At 37.6% G+C, this 18646-nt stretch overlaps 1 protein-coding gene across 1 annotated transcript; it reads left to right on the forward strand.

The window, feature by feature from the left end:
- Positions 1–1463: 1463 nt before the first annotated feature.
- On the forward strand, positions 1464–13257 carry galr2b (galanin receptor 2b). Its single transcript, XM_072369132.1, has 3 exons — positions 1464–1669; positions 5004–5386; positions 10883–13257. Exons 2-3 carry the CDS (start codon positions 5013–5015, stop codon positions 11646–11648), a joined length of 1140 nt encoding a protein of 379 aa, XP_072225233.1. The 5' UTR covers positions 1464–1669; positions 5004–5012; the 3' UTR covers positions 11649–13257.
- Positions 13258–18646: the final 5389 nt, after the last annotated feature.

Here is an 18646-nt window from a genome sequence, read left to right on the forward strand (position 1 = left end):
GGGTCAGCTTGACCTGTTACTGACTTTCAGACCAATTAATTCTACACCAGAGATGAAGGTGATGGCTTTTTGTTTTGTTTGATCTGGTCCCCTCCAGCCGTTGTATCATTTTAGCTATTCCTTTTGCACTGTTGATATGAAAATATGCTTAGTTATAATACAATTTTATCACCGTCATTAACATTACATACATACATTAAATACAACATCAGAATACTAACTCTGGTCAATATGTATTTACTTATCAGATCAAAGCCTATAATAAAACTGTCTTTAACAATATTCACACCTTCCTGCAGTTAAATTAGTTTGCTAAAATTCCTGTACGTCTGTTCATTTCTGTATATTATGTACATTTCTTTGTTAATTGATGACATATAACAAACTACTATTTGCATCAAACCAACAAGCGATCAAAGTGTTTTTATGTTTTAATTTTTTTTTAGCTAAAATAAATGTTATAGAAACTCTGGTGATTAATAAAGATGAGCCAGGGTCAACAGTGGTTCAGGAGGTGGACACACCAGTCCATTGGTATAAATATGGCCTGTTGTGTTAAGTGCTTTAACTCATAAACAAGCCTACATGAAAACTTCATAGAACCATATCCTCACAGGAATAAATGTGGTCCCGGAATTTTTCCACACAAGCACATCACAGTGGGAGGCTTTCTGCATAAGATGCTTCTCCCACCTGAAAATGGAAGGGAAGTTGTGTCTATATCTTGCGAGAGGCATCACATGATCCAGAAATGATACTGTGGAGATTCATGAACGTTAAGATAAAAGCAGATGAGGCTGCATTCATCTGCATCTTGTATGAGCGGAAGTGGAGAGGGGTAAACGGGTCAGCAGAAAGGGCAAACTCTCACCAGCACACCCATGCTAACTCGCACAGAAGCAGCAAATACTCCAGAATACTTCTGGCATATTCATACACTATGTCATCTGCTCGTGTTGGGCCATTTTCCTTAAAGTGAGAGACAAAGAGCATGTTCAGATGTGTTATGGAAGGTGTTCAATAAATTGAAACTATTTGGTTGAAATGGGGAGCAGTTGTTAAAAAAATCACTTTTAGGACATACAGTCAATGATCTCTTGTATTCTGAAACAGCATCAGCTACTAATTAAAACTCCAGTAGTGTGTACAAGCATGAAACATATTATTTTCCCATGTCCCTTGTGAATTAACTGAATCAGCTGAACTGATTGCTCCTTCTGACAGAGGGTAGTTTCTCTCACTGCCCAAACAATATTAAAGATGAATACATAGGCAATGACCAGACTTCAGCTGAAGACATTTGATTTGTGTGCAGATGCTCAGCAGCTGTTCCTCAGATAACCTCCCGATTACGCAGGGATTGAGAATAGACCAGCAGATACCGCAAACTCCCTCCATACCTCTGCTCTACCATCCTCTTCTGCAGTGAAGTGTGAACATTAAAGTGAATGTGGAGGAGGAGTCCTCACGGGGGGAGAGTGGTGGGGGTGGACAGGCAGAGAAAGAGTAAGATACCAGCAACACAGACAGACATCGATGTAAGCAAGGAGAGCAGAGGCTTCAGAGAAAAGAGAATGAGCACCTTAACAAAGAGGGTCTGCTGGGAGAGCCGTTCCTAATCTAAGAGGGGTGCGGAAGCTTTGGATATTGTTCACCCATCATCAGTCCGGTAGGTTTATCATACTGCATCTGCCTGATCTGCATGCTAATATTGCTGTTCATACAGAATGAAAATGCATGTATCTATAAGATACATCATTTACATTTCTAAATTATGACACTCAGCATTTACATTTGACTCACATTATCACAGAAATATTTTATTTTAGGCTGATATCCAAAGTTTGGCTATCACAGTGCAAATGAAGACTAAATATCATGAGCCTTACTCAATCTCTGCTGCTTACTGAGGAGGAAGTGAGGCGCTGAGATTTGCTGTTTTATCTGTGCTTGATATTTCGAGCTCACGCTGATTTCTTTCAAAATATGTTGCCACAGAGTGTGGTTTAAGCAGTGCTACACCTCCGTTATCCTCCTCCTTCCTCTGATGCTGCTGTTTTCATTACTTATTGTTTCCTTTCCAAAATTCCGTTTGATACCAGCGTATCACACCGAGCTCAGCCTAACTGCTGCACGCTCAGTCATAGGGGATCATAAAGCTCCCGTTCATCTATCCCTGCTCCCTCTGATTCCAGTGAGACTTTAACATCTTCTGTGCTGAGTGTGAGTCTTACCCTTGATATCTCACTGCAGTTTGAAATTTAATATCAGTCCAGACTGTCTTCCAAGTGGAAAGGAAGAGGAATCAGCCACAACATGACAGAGACCATTAAAGTCTGGATTGGTCACAGAGCTGTGAATAAATTCCTCCACAGCAACAGCCAGCAGATGTTCTTGCCTCTCTTGCCTCTATATAAATCTACAAAAGGCCTCTACTTTCTCCACTTTAAGTGACTGTTATCTGCCGTCCACTGTGATCATTATATTCTCATGATTCTGGTTATGCTTATGAGCTTGCAGTACAGATTGATACTCAAAGGATGTTAAAGTTTGGTGTGTTCAGTTATCAGTTCTAATATATTTGCTGAGAGTTTACCAATAGAACCATTAAATATTGAAGCTGTCTTAAAATAATGTCAGTATCTATTATCCACATTTCCAGTTTTTGTTCCCTGTGATTTTGGTTAGACTAAATAATTTACTCAGATTTTAGGGAGACTGAAAAAAGGAAAGCCATTCTGTCAGTTCAGAAGCAGCTGCAGTCTGAGCTCTCAGTGTGGCACTTTTCTTCCAGTTTAGTCAATTTTACATCACATTTTCTACAGATATTAAGAAAACAATCATGTGGCATGTCTGTCAAGTGAAATACAAGTCTCTGAATATGGATGATGAGCAGCCTTCGCTTATGCATCTTCTAGTTCTATTTAGATTAAGCTGGGTTTTTTTTTGCTTTAGGGTGATTCCATGAAAAGGCATTTTTGTTTCTTCTCTTCTGTAGCCAGTAATGGCTGCAGCTTTAGTCTGATATGCATTGGTGTCAAATGTGTGGGTTGCTTCCTTTCACTAATTGCTTTAATGATTGAAAATTACAAGCACAACACAAATTATGTGGTGTTAATAAAGATGATAACAGCTTGGGGAAAAAAATATTTGTTTTCTCATGCAGCTCAGTTTTAGCTTTTTGCACACAAAACGGCTTTGACATAGAATGACAGTTTCTGAATGATGTGCACCATTTGAGGGTGACTTAACATTGATTGTTTTCAGTACAGGCTACAAGCCACTTTGGCACCAACGGCACGCTATTATCTTACAAGTGTTCCTTTGAAGTCTTCTCACTGGAAAAATAATGATTCTATCATTCTCTCAGAACATTTAAATAAAGAGCTGATTCAAACCCACTTGAGACAAACACAATACATTTTCTTCCAGCTGTCCATCTCTACCAACTCCAGAGCTTCTTTGTGTTGGCCCCTAAGGATAACACACCAGTGAGAGAGCACTAACATTAGCAACTTCTAAACTTCTAACCCTATCACTCATACTTATTGTTGCCTGTTTATGTAACCTTTTGGTTCAGTGACACCCACCACTTCCTCTAGTGTCCATATCTGCCAAACGGTTCTTCGGAAATAGCAGCCACATACTGCTTTCAAATCACAGCAAGGTAAATAACCAAGCCCACATAGTTAACATGCCCATCTGTTTTCCAAACACTTCAATAATTTCATCCAAAATTGAACCCTCTGACAGTTTGATGGGTCTAAATAAAATGTTTGGAGACACGCTGCCTCATGTAAGTGCGTGTATTTCCCTGACTCACCGTCATGAGCACCACTTTTCTATCAATTTTGCGCCACTTGTCTGTTAAAAACATAAGGCCATGCTGCACACTGATGTCACTGGAGACATCAGTTTTCAAAATGCTATATGTCAGAGTCTCAAAAATTATTATTATTTCAGGTAAGAAATTGACAGACACAAGTCAGCGCTACTCATCATGATTGATCATGTCTGCTGTAATCTTGGCTTGAAGCATAGTATCTCAGACAGAGATGAGCTTCTGCTGAGTGAATTTAACCAGAGGACCGCACTCAGGCAGCAGTGGGTTAAAGGCAAAATCCATTCAATTACAGCAGAGTGAGGCATTGAGTGGCTTATTGGTCCACTTACCTAGAAACCTTCAGGTTGATATTTGAGCTAAGCTCGGAACATTCAACCATGGGTCATTGTGTGATGTAAGACCAAGACCAACATGCGTTCCATAAATAACACAAAAACACTAAAACACTTTTGTCAGTTAAGTGATAACACTACTTGTTTAGAAGTAGAAAATGTCCATGTTAGGTTCTTTTTTTCTTTTCTTTTTTTTTTACTTTGACTACTGCCATCATGCACGCTATGTTGCTGGTAAACACAACACAAAGCATTATCATTCTTGATTGGATTTAGGCAGGAATGTTGCCTGGTTAAGGTTACAAATCAAAACTAGATGGGTAAGATTAGATCCTAATTTGGTCTAAAATACATTATTTTTACAACAGCATGAGCACCATTTTTTTCCCTTCACAAGCAGCTGCTCTTACAACGCAGTCACATTTTGGAAAGGAGGAAGGTCTCGAATAATTTGGTTTCTGCAAGAAACTCTCAAAAGGTTCCCATTACATGACTGTAAAAATGTAAGCAGCAATTTAAAAAGATCCTTCATTATTGTTTTGAAAAGTGTGGCAGGACTTGACTGGGAATTACGGGGAGAGAATAATCTTCTGGTGCATGGCTGTTGTCAGCTTTTTAATGCTATTTCAAATGTAGCTGATTTCAAACCACCCCTCTAAAGAGCTGTTTTGTTATCATGTCAACACTGGCCATCACTACAAGAGCTCGGATGGCTTTTCAGTTGTGATTTCAGCCATCCAGAGAGGTCACTCTGAAATAATCAAAAGCTCCAAGATGTTGATCAGACGTTGCCTGACAGGTATGTCTTCTTTGTTTTCTTATCCTAGACTTGCAAAATGTCAGATTTTGAGGATTTCAGCAGGCCAGGAGGGCAAGCGAATGTATCTGAAAGCTACCAGCTGAACCCCACCAGTGTGATCGTGTCAGTGATCTTTTCCCTTATCTTCCTGCTCGGCACCATTGGCAACAGCCTGGTGCTCGCCGTGCTGCTGCGGAGCGGACAAGTTGGATACAACACAACCAATCTGTTCATACTCAACCTGAGTGTGGCGGATTTCTTCTTCATCATCATCTGTGTTCCTTTCCAAGCTACAATCTACTCCCTGGAGGGATGGGTGTTTGGCTCCTTCATGTGCAAAGTGGTCCACTTGGTCATCAACCTCACCATGTATGCCAGCAGCTTCACACTGGCTGCTGTGTCTGTTGACAGGTTGGCAATTTTCAATTCCAGAAATAAAATATTGTACAAAATAACTCACTACTGTATTTTTCTAAAAACACATCATTTCCACATATCATATTAGGGGCTAATTTCCTTTGTTTCTGCAAAAGCTTGCCTCTAGCTCTGCTATTAACAGTTATTCTCTTCATTAATTCATCTGCTGGTTGTTTTTGTAAATAAGCAATGAACTGCTTACTATAAAACAAAATCACACAATCTGTTGTCAAGTCACTTGTTTTGTTTAAGTTTGTATAGCCATAAAAAGCAGGGAATAACACCAAGCCTTCCCATTTTAGTAGTTGGAATCAGATCGCATTTTCCCCTTTTTAACTCTTTAAACAGATCATTAGAATTGTCGATTACTGAAATTCATTGTATCTTCATTGTAACACATTAATGTTGTTAACACATTCATTCTTTTTTTCTTTGTTGCTGAAATGTCTTGTCTCAAACAAGAAATCCTACACTCAAATGACTAATTCAAACACTAAACTTTCATTGTTTAATCAGCTAGTTTTTTATTTACAGTTCAACAATTCCTAACCTCGAAATCAAATGATTAATTCTCCAGAATTAGTACATAATCTGCTTACATTACCAAATGTTCCCTCAAAATGCATAATTCATTCCTTCAATAGCTTTAGTTATGACCTCTTTTCTTTTTGTCCTTAGACTGTAGTCTGAATCATTCTAATACAAAGGAATTGAGACACTGGAGTGTTTCATAGTCAAAACTTTCTTGCAGATGTAATCCAGATAGTTCCTCAGATTGCCTGTTGTTCTGTGTCATCATGATATTGAATTAAAAGTGGTGCAGAGAATGTTAGTAATTGTTTCATGTCTCAGGAATTGATGCTGCTCAGCAATTAAAATCATGAAGTCTTCGTGGCTTTTTCAATACTACAAGAAGCTGGATTATTGCTACATAGAACAAAGTTAATTCATAGAAACTACAATATTGTTATGAAACTTTTTTTTAAGAAAAACTTGGTGACGTGAATTGAAAAAAATGTTTTTGGTCAAATTTTCATCATGTTCTGACAAAAATACATGACACAGATAATCACAGTGCTTTGAATTCACTTTGCAAAACTGTATCAAGTCTGAGCAGAAACAAATAGAGCCAGGAGTCTAATTAGTTATTAATCATTTCTGCTGTTGCCATGGTGACTAGCCTGTGCATGGATGACAGCCTTCTGTGGGAAGGGGTTCAGAGCTGAAGAGCTGCAGAGCTGAAACACAGCAGAGAGGGAGGGGAGGTCCACCTTCTTCTTAGAGTTTCCAAGTTTTGCTTTAGAGCCAAAGATCCATGCTCACTGTTATGTCAGTGTCATTAAAATGTTAGAAGTTGTTCAAACAGCTGAGAATGGACATATATATCTAGGGCTGTATCTAAGAAACAACTCTAAGTTAGAGTCTTTTTATGGTTATACTTTGTCATTCACCTGACAGCAAGAAAGTTCCTGGTTCAAATCTTCACTGAGACGTGACTGTGTGGAGTTTTTATGTTCTCCTTGTGCCCATGTTGGTTTTCTCTGGATCCTCCAGCTTTCAGCTCCAATTTGAAGCTAAAAAAAAGGAAAAAAAAGGAAGCTTTAATTAATCTGGTTTATGTTTTATTTACTTCTCTGTAGAGTTTCACAATAAGAAGCCCTAACTCATATCAAATGTTTTATCCATCCATGGTAAGACCTCACAAAGCTACTGAAGCTGTAATTGAATATCTTCTGAGGTAATCATGCAGAATGTCTGACTGAAAATTATATCCCTCACAGAGCAAGCTCAAAGCCATCATTATCATTGTTTAGCAACATAATCATCACAGTCAATATGGACAGTCAGTGAGCAGTCGCCCTTTGCAGCAGACACTCTGCTCACACTGGCTGTGCTTACCCCTTAGAGATTCAATCGTTGCTTCCTCCTCTGTCTGGAAAAGAGCAGGAACATCTGAGTCAGGAGGTTCAAAATGAATATCTTCCGTCTCCCTCAGTGTCTGTATGATGTTTTCTTAAACGTGCACACACACAACCACACTTCACAGTCATAATTTAAACCAGGAATCCTGCTGAAAACGCTGTGCTGAAAACAGAGCAGTAAACACATTCTCACCAACCTTTTTCAAGCAAAGTGTTTGTTGGTAGGATGCGCTGCACACAGGCAGATGTGTGATTTTATGTTTAATATCTTGATTATTTTTTCATATTGAATATTTGAGATCTGTTGCATATGTGATAGAATATCCAGTGCAAAAAAAAGCACAAGATTATATAAGATGTATTCATTGTACAGTACATTAACAATAGGACTACTGTGCAAATGTCATGAGCCTCGCGAGCCAACCCCTCATTTCTCATTGTCAGGAAAAATGGGGAATTAGACAGTGATTTATTGAAACATTTGCAAACATAAATGGAAATACAAGTACAAGCGTGTACAGATCTAACAAGCTTGAAAGTAAAAAATTGGTATGACAACTTTTATTCTTAAACACAGCCTGAACCCTCTTAGACAAGTTTTTTTCAAATTTCTTTAGGTAGTCTTCAGGAATAGTTCTCCAGGCTTCTTGAAGGACATTTCAAGAGGCTCTTCTTTGTATCGTGGCTGCCTTTTGTTCTGTTGTCTGTCAAGATGATCCCACACTGCTTCAGAGGTCTGGGCTCTTGAAAGGCATTATCGCCCCATAAGACCCGTTGCCACTGATTTTCAGTCCAGTTCGTGTGTCATTTGGTGTACCTCAGCCTTTTCCCCCTGTTTCCCTTCTTTACGAATTGTAAGGAACAATTCAGAATTGTAAGGAACAATAATAGTAGTCAGGTGCATACACAACACTGGTTCATCCCTCAAGTTTGATGCCTTTTTTATGCTTGAATGATTCATAGGTCAGTGTGAAGTTTCATGAAAAAAGGTATAAGGACTGGACTTAAAACGAGAGAAAAAGCAACCAAATGTCCAAAGAAAAACTTTGAAAGAACTTCAGAGAGCTTGGTGAATTATTGCTCAGGACCACTTTTAAAAGGTTACAAGAATGCCTGGCTTCAAATGATTGTCTCTGTACTTTTTAAAGTAACAGTACAGCAGGAACAGCTGGTTTAAGTCAGGTAAATTAGTGTTCGATTCAATAGATATTTATCAGCCTGCTCTTTCTCCATTTAACTGATTTGATTCAGCAATACATAATTCAAAGTCCAAAAATCCAAACCATCTTGTCGAAATGATCAAACTTTGTTTTTACTTAATATCCGTTACATTTTCCACTTGGGACTAGAGAGGGACGTCTGGGCAACTGAAGATGTCCAAACCGCTGAAGCTCCACACGAGTAGGTTCAAAGTGTGTGCTTTATGCCTTTCATGTCAAACATAAGTGCCTCTGTTCCTATTTCAGTGAGATTTCAAAGAGCAGAAAGGCTGTTCTCTCTTTTTCTGGAGAGCTGGTTGAAGTATTCTGTAAATGTGAAAAGCAAGGACACGAATTTGCTGTCCTACCAAGAATCCCTCCTTGGGCAAAAGAAGCTGAAATACCTCAAACACCCATCAGAGAACACAAAGGCAATCAATCAATATGATAAATATGGTAAATAATGTGTATTCAAAGATTAACAAACCAAACTATCACGATAATATAATATCATATGTAAGAATAACGTAATAAAATAACAGAATAGAAAATATACAGTATATTCCTTTGACACAAAATAAATAGAAATTAATACATTTCACAAAACTTTACTTTCCTTTTTATCACCCAAATGTAGTGTTTTTTTCAAGTTTGTATTTTTATTTTTGAAATTTGCTTTTTCATGTTATATATATTTTTTCAAATATTACATGTCCTATTTTTATTTCCTCGTGTTTTCTTCTGTTTTTATGCTTCCTGTACGTTTCAGTATCTGAACTCTGCTCTTCTGTTTGTTATGTTGTTTGAACATTTTTTTGTTTCTGTGTTATTTTCTGTGTCTTGTGGAATGTTGTTTTCTTGGTTTTGTTGTGGTGTTCTCTAAAACTGTGTCATGCTTTTTGCATGTTGCATTGACTGACATTTTCCTGCGTTTTGGTTTTATTCTTGTGACTCATATGCTGCTGCTTTGTTTTGTCCCTGAAGACCACCACATCCCACCATACAAAACATCAAAGCATTAGACATCAGTTTGTATTAAAAAGACTAAAAACTCTCTTGGTAGATATTGCACTCAGTGTGACACAGTTCCATTTGTATGTTTTTACTCAGGAGAACCACAAACGGCTGTTTTGTTTATTGCAATCATTCCACATACAGCCTTCAGTGTAGGTGGAAGCATTCTTAGTAAAGCTTTAATGCTCCCATACCCTCGCACATGTGATGAGAGTATTGGTGATGTCACTAAAAACTGCTTTTCATGGTAAATCTTTGGAATTAAGTGCTGAGGTTTTTGGAAAATTGCTTTAATTTTGGAAATCTTGATTGATTGCAAAAAAATGGAGAATAATGATTTTTTTTTCAGTGTAGACAGTTATTTATAGAGTCTGCCAGTTGAACACTTTTACGTGCAATGCTATTAACATGTCAGTAATCCAAAATACATTTGCCCACTGAGCTATTAAAAAGCATCAAATTAGGAACAAAGAACACATTCTTTCCTCTCAAATGTCTAACTTTAGTTCCTGGTTATTTTACACATTATGACTACTGAGCTTATGACATTTAATTTGTTACCTTAGTTTGAATGATCAATTTATAAAATCATTTAAATCAGCCCCATTGCAAACTCCACATTACTACATCCAACTGATTATATAATGTTCTTTTCAATATTTCCCACAGGAATATCTATGACACTCACAGGAACCATTATTCTGCCTCAGGGTGTTTTATTTTTAGTGTTTTGTGGTACTGGTTTTGAAATGTTCAGAAAACAAAGGAAGAGAAAACACATCAGCATTGTGTGCTTTCCATTCACCTCATGGTTTATTACTTGAATTAGTATTATTCTTTCTAATTTCTGTTTGTTTTGCTGTTTGTATTTGCTTTTCACCTGTTTTGTGTTTGATTACTCCAGTGTTCCTGCTCTCCACCCCTACATGTGATCAGTCATTACTCAGTCTACATATTACTGCCAAGTCCCAGTTCTTCTTAGCTAAACTGTAGAGGCTCCTTAGAGTCTAGTTTTCCAGCTTTGGCTGTTGCTCGACTTGTTTTTCGGTTTCCACCCTTTGCCTCACCTTTGCCTGCATAGTTTACTCCTTGATTTTATGATAAACACTCAGTTTTTTGGTTTCTGTCTTTGTCCTGCCCCTTGTCTATAAATTTGCTCCTCTGACTGATTGCCCATGCTTTTCCATCTCTTTTCCTTGTTTAATCATCCTCTTTTTTTGGGCATTTACATGGCTGTGCCCAGCATTTGGGCCTCAGACGTTTTAGAGTTTGCTTATTATAATAAATGTTTGAATAATTCATACGCTGTGAATTATAGCTCACCATATATGTGTGTATTTTTTTTCTCTTTGTAGATATCTGGCCATTCGTTACCCGTTACGGTCCAGAGAGTTAAGAACACCATGTAATGCTGTGGTCGCCATGGTGGTTATCTGGGGTCTTTCCCTGGTCTTTGCAGGTCCATATCTCAGCTATTATGACCTGATTCATTATGACAACAGCACTGTGTGTATCCCTGGCTGGGAGGAGCAGAACCGAAAGGTGCTGGACACATGCACCTTCCTGTTCGGCTACGTTATCCCTGTGCTGATCGTGAGCCTCTCCTACACTCGAACCATCAAGTACCTCTGGACAGCCGTTGACCCTCTGGACGGCATGTCAGAATCCAAGAGGGCCAAACGCAAAGTCACCAAAATGATCATCATCGTCACTGTGCTCTTCTGCATATGCTGGCTGCCATACCATGTGGTTATTTTGTGCTATCTGTATGGAGATTTCCCTTTCAATCAGACCACATACGCCTTCAGACTCCTCTCTCACTGCATGGCCTATGCCAACTCTTGCGTCAACCCCATCGTGTACGCTCTGGTGTCCAAACACTTTCGCAAGGGCTTCAAGAAGGTGTTCAGCTGCATCCTCATTAAAAATGGGAGAAATAAGGTTCATGTGGTTCATGTAGCCAACACTGGGCCTGGGTTTGAGGCAGGCTCCACGGAGGTATCACACATGAATGAGGAGAACATGCGACAAAATGAATGTGAAATGATTAACCGGCCGAGGCGGGTAGAGCCGAGAGAGGCCACAGTGTCGTTGAATTTGCCCTTTCAGCGGTCAACTTGACAAAGGATCCAGCTTTGCTGAAATGTTCAGTGCAGATTGCCTTATATGAAAGATTTTCCAGTAACTATATGAAAAACATGTAAAGTTCTCATCATATTTATTTGTATGGTGGCGAACAGGAAGGACAACAAGGAGGAATACAAGGAGGCATAAAGTATTAAGGAGCATGTGACAGAAAATTCTATCAGAACATTTTTGTTCAATTGCCATGTCCCAGTTTACACTTGCAAAAATATAGAAAGATTTGTCTGAAATTACAGAAATTTCTTATTGTTTTCTCTCTCCACTATTTGCCTTAATCTTGGCTTGTATTTACAGTATAATATAGGCAGTGTAGTGTTTGAGAATTCCCATAATGCCAACATTTCAGAAGCTGCACAGGAGCAGTCTTACTGTATATTTTGAACCTTTCTTTTTTCAGCCGGTTCCAAAGATGCTGATAGGTCGGCGGCTTTGGAGGGAAAACCACATGCATGATTTGTTGTTCTGTTTGACTTCTAGCAAGCTCTGATGAAGACTAAGCTCATGCACAAAAATCAAGGGGAACTGTAAAGTGGTGCTTCTCCTCCTTGTCTAATCTGTGCATGACAATCATCCACACACCGGTCAACTCCACACCACAGCATTTTCTATGCCGTGTTCAAGTGTAGCTTTGATGTCCAGGAACTTCAACCCCTCTCCTGATCTTTTGTCTACATGAGCTCAGCTGCAGCTGTAACCTTCAGAGTCTGATTTAACCTTATGACCAGTTTTGAACCTGCTCGTCAGTTGTGAAGGTTGTAGTTTTTGTGGAGCAGAGTGCTTGCTTTGTATCTTGCATGCAGATGCTGTTCTGATGTGTCGAGATATTATTTGTATGAATAGATTAACTGTGTAAGTGATATAACACTCATCAGTTTGTGCAAAATGGTTACATAGTAGCAACTTAGTTTTATACCTGCATTAGAAATTTCTAATTTTGGTCCTGAATGCACTCAGTTGTGCCAAGTGTAAGGATCAAATGTAGGGAGGCGCATGATGAGTAAACAAAAACCCAATCAATCTTAAATGAGGAGTTCTTGATGGATGACTTTTTAGATCTTAAAAGAAAAGTGCAAATATTTTCTTGCTTTCCTCACAAATGTCAACAATTGCTTTCCTGGCATGTTTCTCTTTATTGTAAAATATTATGCATTAGAACTTATATGTTTATCAATGAGTGCACTTATATATTTAAGAGTTATCTACTTGTATATTTAAACTTAAAAGCTGTGAAAAGATCAACAACCATTTGCATACTTTTGCAAAGCACATCCTCAGTTTATCTTTGTTTTTCTGTAAGGTTGTGTCCTACCTCAGAGCTGTAAAAAGCCTCTCGTGTTCTGTTCAGGATGTTTCCACTTAAGCTCTTAGGTTTGTGCGAGATACAGTTTGCATCTTGAAAATTAATTTCCTAATGGGATGCTTTCCTTTGCACAATTTTTCTCGTGTGTTTTGCTCACTGCACCTGTGGTAATTCAGTATCCCATTGTTTGTTTCACCATGTAGTGTTTTCAATTGTGGCACTGCAAATTTCAAATACATGTAATTATTTAGATCCGAATGTTATACAAAATGTACTCCATGCTTACATGACCAAATAAATCATTTCTGCAATGAGATTGTTTTGGAGATTTTATTCAATTTAAGCTGATCACAAGTGTGGACTTAGTAAATGGTGGTGCAATTAATTATTTCTCACTAATATGCATTAGCTTGTGCATTTGAAATAGTTTTGTTGAGGTGAAAGAGGTGAAAAGATGCTTCCAATGGTCTGTCTCAGACATACAAATGAGATATTTACAAATGAAAATTTTTTATCTTCTTGCTCTGCTCTTTTAGAGGTTAATTAACTGTTTATTGTCTTTGCTTGGCAGCACAGAGCACAAAAGCTGAAATGTTATTACTGTGAAATAATGGTGTATATGCAAACATAAAACAGATTCTATCTATCTGTCTGTCTGTCTATCTATCAAATATAATATTAGCTATCTGATAAACTACTGAATGTATGTTTCCCCTCTATCTGACCAAACACGGTGGCTGAAAACAAAATCAACAGTTAAAAAAATAAAAACTTCAAAATAGGGAAGATATCAGTATCGCTGTATGTTAGAGTTGACTGGGTAATGATCTTGCATTTGTTTCTTTTCACCTAAAGTGGACATTTTGGTTTTTGAGTTAATACTGGGATCGTTTCCATGGTACCCTTACGTCATCTTAACATGTTATGTGTTGCCACCACATAATACCTTATTAGTGGTGTCCCATTCTATGTGAGCTCAGGTTTTTTGGTAACATGTTCATGTGGCGATGTTTCTATGCAACAAAACATAACAAGAGCAGAATAAGCCCTTGTCTTACAAATCTAGCAGTGGGTTTTTCTCTGATGTTTGAAAAAAGGGACCCAGTCATGCGGTGTAGACCGATATGTCTCCTTCAGTGAAGCTGCAGACTGTTTTTTTCCTGCATCTGAAGAGGGAGATATCTGGCTTGGCTAATTTTTAAATGTTTTTATTTTATAAATTTTTCTGTGAATATTACAAGGGAAAGTGAGTGGATGTGTTTAAGCCATTTTAAAGTGTAAAGGGATTGTTTCAATTGAAAAACAAATTGTATTGAATTTCAATGAAGATTATATTAGAAGCTTAATTAATACATACATATAGATACTCTAATAGGTTGCGATTGCTTACTCAGAGGAATAATTTTTTTATGCATAACATCACAATTAATCTTTAACCCTGCAACATAATTTCAGATAGATTCCTGGCTAGATTAAGTGGTAAATTCCATTGTATTTTACCAGAGCTATAAATGTAGGAATAGTTTTGCAGTAGAAATTTTCACAGCGCCTTCACACAGAAGATTGGCCACTGTATGCATCTATGTACAAAACCCTTAGTTTAACAGGGAGTTTAGTCAATGCATCAATCTAAAGTGCTGTTCTTTTCAGTGTGGGACTCTTATGGAACTTATGGCAATGGATGGCATGCTTCTCTGGGAGGTCAGAACAGAGCCAGAGGCTTTAGAAGAGATATTAATGAGTAAACAAAGAGAAAATGAATCAATAACTCGTGATGATCTGTAGAAAAACAGACAATAAGCACACATGAAGTACATACAAAAGGTCTGGGTACAGACATGAGATGAATGACCAAAGAGTTCTGACAGGTTCATAAATGAACTGCATTAGAAGTGTGAAGTGTGCCAAGACAATGAGGACTTCTATCATGGAGTAGGTGCCTTTGCTTAATGTAGCTTAATGGAAGACCAGAGAAAGGAATAGTACAAAAGTCTGTTGATCTACTATATATAAAAAGATGCACCATTAACAAGCACCAATTGAACCAAGAAACTATTTTAAGACAGCACATGTGCATAGAAAATGTGCACGTGTTAAATAAATCATTGATATTGGATGATAATTAACTGTTTATATAGATTACCTGTGTTATTTTTTAATGCATGAACCTTAAACTATCAGTAAAACATAAATGTACAAAGCAATCCATAAAGTATGTTTGTGTAAACTGAAACAGAAGTTTTATTGTTTACTACCCTAAAATACAGGCAGTTTTCCTCATACTATTTTTAAGATTAATAGCTTAAAATTACCACCATTAGTTACCTCCGGCTGCAAGCGAATGTAAATGTCAATTTCCGTTCTCCTGTGAAAAAGTAAGTTGTGTCTCACTGAGCATCAGTTGTTCTGCAGAGACCTACAGTTGAAACACAAAAAACATTCCCTCAAAGATTTCTGCAGAGTAAGAGACTAATTTGACTTCAGAATTGTTTTATTACAAAGGATAATAAAGGATAAAAATCTGAGAGTAGATGATTCATGAACTGACATAATTATTTGTGATTACAGCTTTTTTTGCCTTCCATACAGCAGACTGCAGATAACACAAGAAGATCCGTGCTAACATCATCCTCATTATGAAAGAAGTTGAAACATTCTACTGCTGACTTAAGAGAGCTAATAATGCCACACACGTCTTACACATAAGTGACTGAACATGGAAAGTGTGGTAAGAGTAGGTGTTCTGCATCCTGACTGCAAATGCCATCTGTGATAAAGGTGCACAAATTAGCATTGTCAGAGGGTTAGAAGTAATTGTAGAAAATCTTTTGCTGCCTACGTCACGGATAACCTTGACAGGGTCGATGTAGGATTTTTGGTTGCTCTGGAAACTGCACAGCAATTTATTTTGGCGGATTTCATCAGGGTATGATAATGCCTCATCTGGTGTTCAGTTTGCAGCTAAAGCTGTCCTCCACTTTTACAAAATTAAAATAAAATAAAGTGAGTCGTGGTAAGATTTAATTAGATAGACAGAGATCTATATAGACAAACTGTGGGCTGTCTGTAAAATATACAATATGTATATGCAACACATCTATTGTAATATCCATACATGTCTTGTAAAGGCAACCTGATGTACACTTCTAACAAAGCATGATGGGAGTCAAACTTGGCTCTCTTGCATGACAGTCTGTGGTGTAAACATCTCATAAACATCCCTGAATATTAAATAATAGTGGAGTACATAAACATGTTGCAGTTTACAAAATAAAATGTGTTCATGAATAGTTTTCAGAACCTTGAAAAATTTTGAGCAGGTGTGATGATTTCACATAATGTAAAACATTGAGATTCTTTGAATCACAGCCTGGTATTTAACTATTTTGTAGCCTAGAATTAGTAGTGAATTTTGAGCCTTTATTGTGGACCAGTGTAGTTGTTACACATTCTGATGTGAGAGTTTAAGCCTGTGTAAAGCAGTCAGTGACCATGAGAGGTAACCACCTAACACCAAGTACTTAAGCATGCTTACAAAGAAAAATATTTCAAACTTTTGCATGACAAAGTACATTTAATTGGTACGTATAAAGCAGTATAAAAGCAAAACTCCATGTTTTACCACATTGTGTTTACTGTTCCGTCATGTCTTATGTGTAACTTCTTGCTGTATCTAACTGTAGGCATTTCATTTACATTCACGTTGTCGACCCAGGGATTGAGATTACAAATATATGCCACAGTGACTCAGAGGAAAAGGCAAATATGAAACATGTCTACAGACAGGTCAGCATGTTTCACAGAGATTTAGTCAAGAGTGTCAAAAAGTAACCACAGGTAACAAGATGAGATGCGAAGTAACAGCATGAAAACACATGCAATGCTGCTGTAAGCAACATATTGAAAGCATATATAAATACTAGAATGGATTCCTTCATGTCTGCTTCAATAAAGATTTCAAATCATGACAATTAATTCATCAGAAAAAAAACAGTCAAATTTACAGAAGTTTTTAGTTAACCTCCTGAGAGGAGATGTTCAATTGTTAAAACATCTTTCTAATGTAGGCCTATTGTTAAACTACTATCAATCAGGTTAAAGTAATGCAATACACAAATTCTCAGCTGGGAACTATTAATCACAATTTATTCCTTTATTCCACAATTTACACCTTAATTTTTCTGATACAAGAGAGTCAAATAAATTAGCTTCAGAGAAAGAGCAAGAGTGCTCTCCACTAATACTCTCAGATACTGTGGTAATCCAGGTTATTCAACAAGATTTCTCATCATATCCCTGACAAAAGCTTTCCAGATCTGTGTTGACAGTCAGTAAACACAATGATCCACACATCAGTTTCTTTTAAAGTAATCCTGGTGACGCCTGTCCTCACTGTCGAAGGATCACTGCAAAATGAACAAACAATAAAGCAACTGTAGTAGCACAGCTACAGTAAGAGTGCCATCTACAGTCTGCAGCTAAAGACTGCAGATGTGCTCAAATTGACAGCACAACTCCTGGTGTGCATAAAAAGAGGGTTGGGATGTTAACATATAATCTGTTGGAAAAACTCTGCACAAATGGCATACAATATTCTTGGCACCCTTTCATGAAATTGACTTTACTGTGGATAGCAAAGCGTGTAAAAGGTGAACTGATCTAAAAAAAAGGCTCAAGGCTACATGTTACATTCTTTGATAGTACCTTTTCCAGAATAACAATATCTAAAGAAAAAAGGGGGGTTGGGGGTTAAAGCAAGATTAATTTAAGAGAGATTTGGGAGATCTTCATGAATAAATCCTATAAAACGATTTTAGTTTGGTGAGATTCCTGGGTCATTTTGTTTACTCTGCTTTAGGAGCGTTTGTAGCTCAGGAAGAAGGGGAGTCGCCTACCAATCAGAGAGTTGGTGGTTTGACTCCTGGCTTCTCTGGACCAAATGTCAAAGTGTCCTTGGGCAAGAAACAGAACCCCACATTGCTTACCGATGCACCCATCAGTGTATGTATGTGTGTAACTGTTAGAAGAAAGCACTGTGTAGCCTATATGGACTATGTGCTGTGTGAGTGATGTGGCATGTAGTGTGAAAGCACTTTGAGTGGTCAGCTATACTAGAAAAGCACAGTACAAGTACAGTCCATTTTCAATTATGTTTAAACCTTTAAACTTGAGCCTCTTGAGGTAGTCCACTGTGGATTTTTATTAGGTCTTTGTCTACAGATGATGTGGCCTAGAATTTAATTAAATCTTTTCCTCCCTCAACCTGTAAAATATTTCACTGATCCTAACACAGGACCATTATCATTACACTTCTGTGCTAAACAGATCCTAAAATGATGTCCCTTTACCTTTGCTTAGTGTGGCAGAAAAGTTTAATTTGACTTAATTAGGCCATGGAACTTTTTTTTCAGAAGGCATCAGGCATTTTTCAGTTGTGTAAACCCTTTAAGGTTTCTCTTCTAAGGACTGTGATATGGAAGTAATATTTGTTCAGGCATCAGCGATTGGGATAGAAAAGTGCATCACCACAGACAAATCAAAAGGGCTTTTGGAGTATTCCTACCAGTGCCACAAGCTTTTTGTTAAGTTTTCTTTGCCTTCCAACTTGATTGTCTTAAACAGCCGCATGAAAATTATTTACTATCTTCTTATCATATTTTTCTTATATGTGAGC

Source organism: Leuresthes tenuis, unplaced genomic scaffold (genome assembly GCF_036924035.1).
Source record: "Leuresthes tenuis unplaced genomic scaffold, fLeuTen1.0.hap1 SCAF_17, whole genome shotgun sequence".
In the NCBI taxonomy this organism is placed as follows: Eukaryota; Metazoa; Chordata; class Actinopteri; order Atheriniformes; family Atherinopsidae; genus Leuresthes; species Leuresthes tenuis.

Bases quoted from the DNA above. Each gene is read 5' to 3' on its own strand.
- galr2b (XM_072369132.1), top strand. From the start codon at position 5,013: ATGTCAGATTTTGAGGATTTCAGCAGGCCAGGAGGGCAAGCGAATGTA. The intron at 5,387-10,882 runs GTTGGCAATTTT...TTCTCTTTGTAG, and splicing joins GCTGCTGTGTCTGTTGACAG to ATATCTGGCCATTCGTTACC.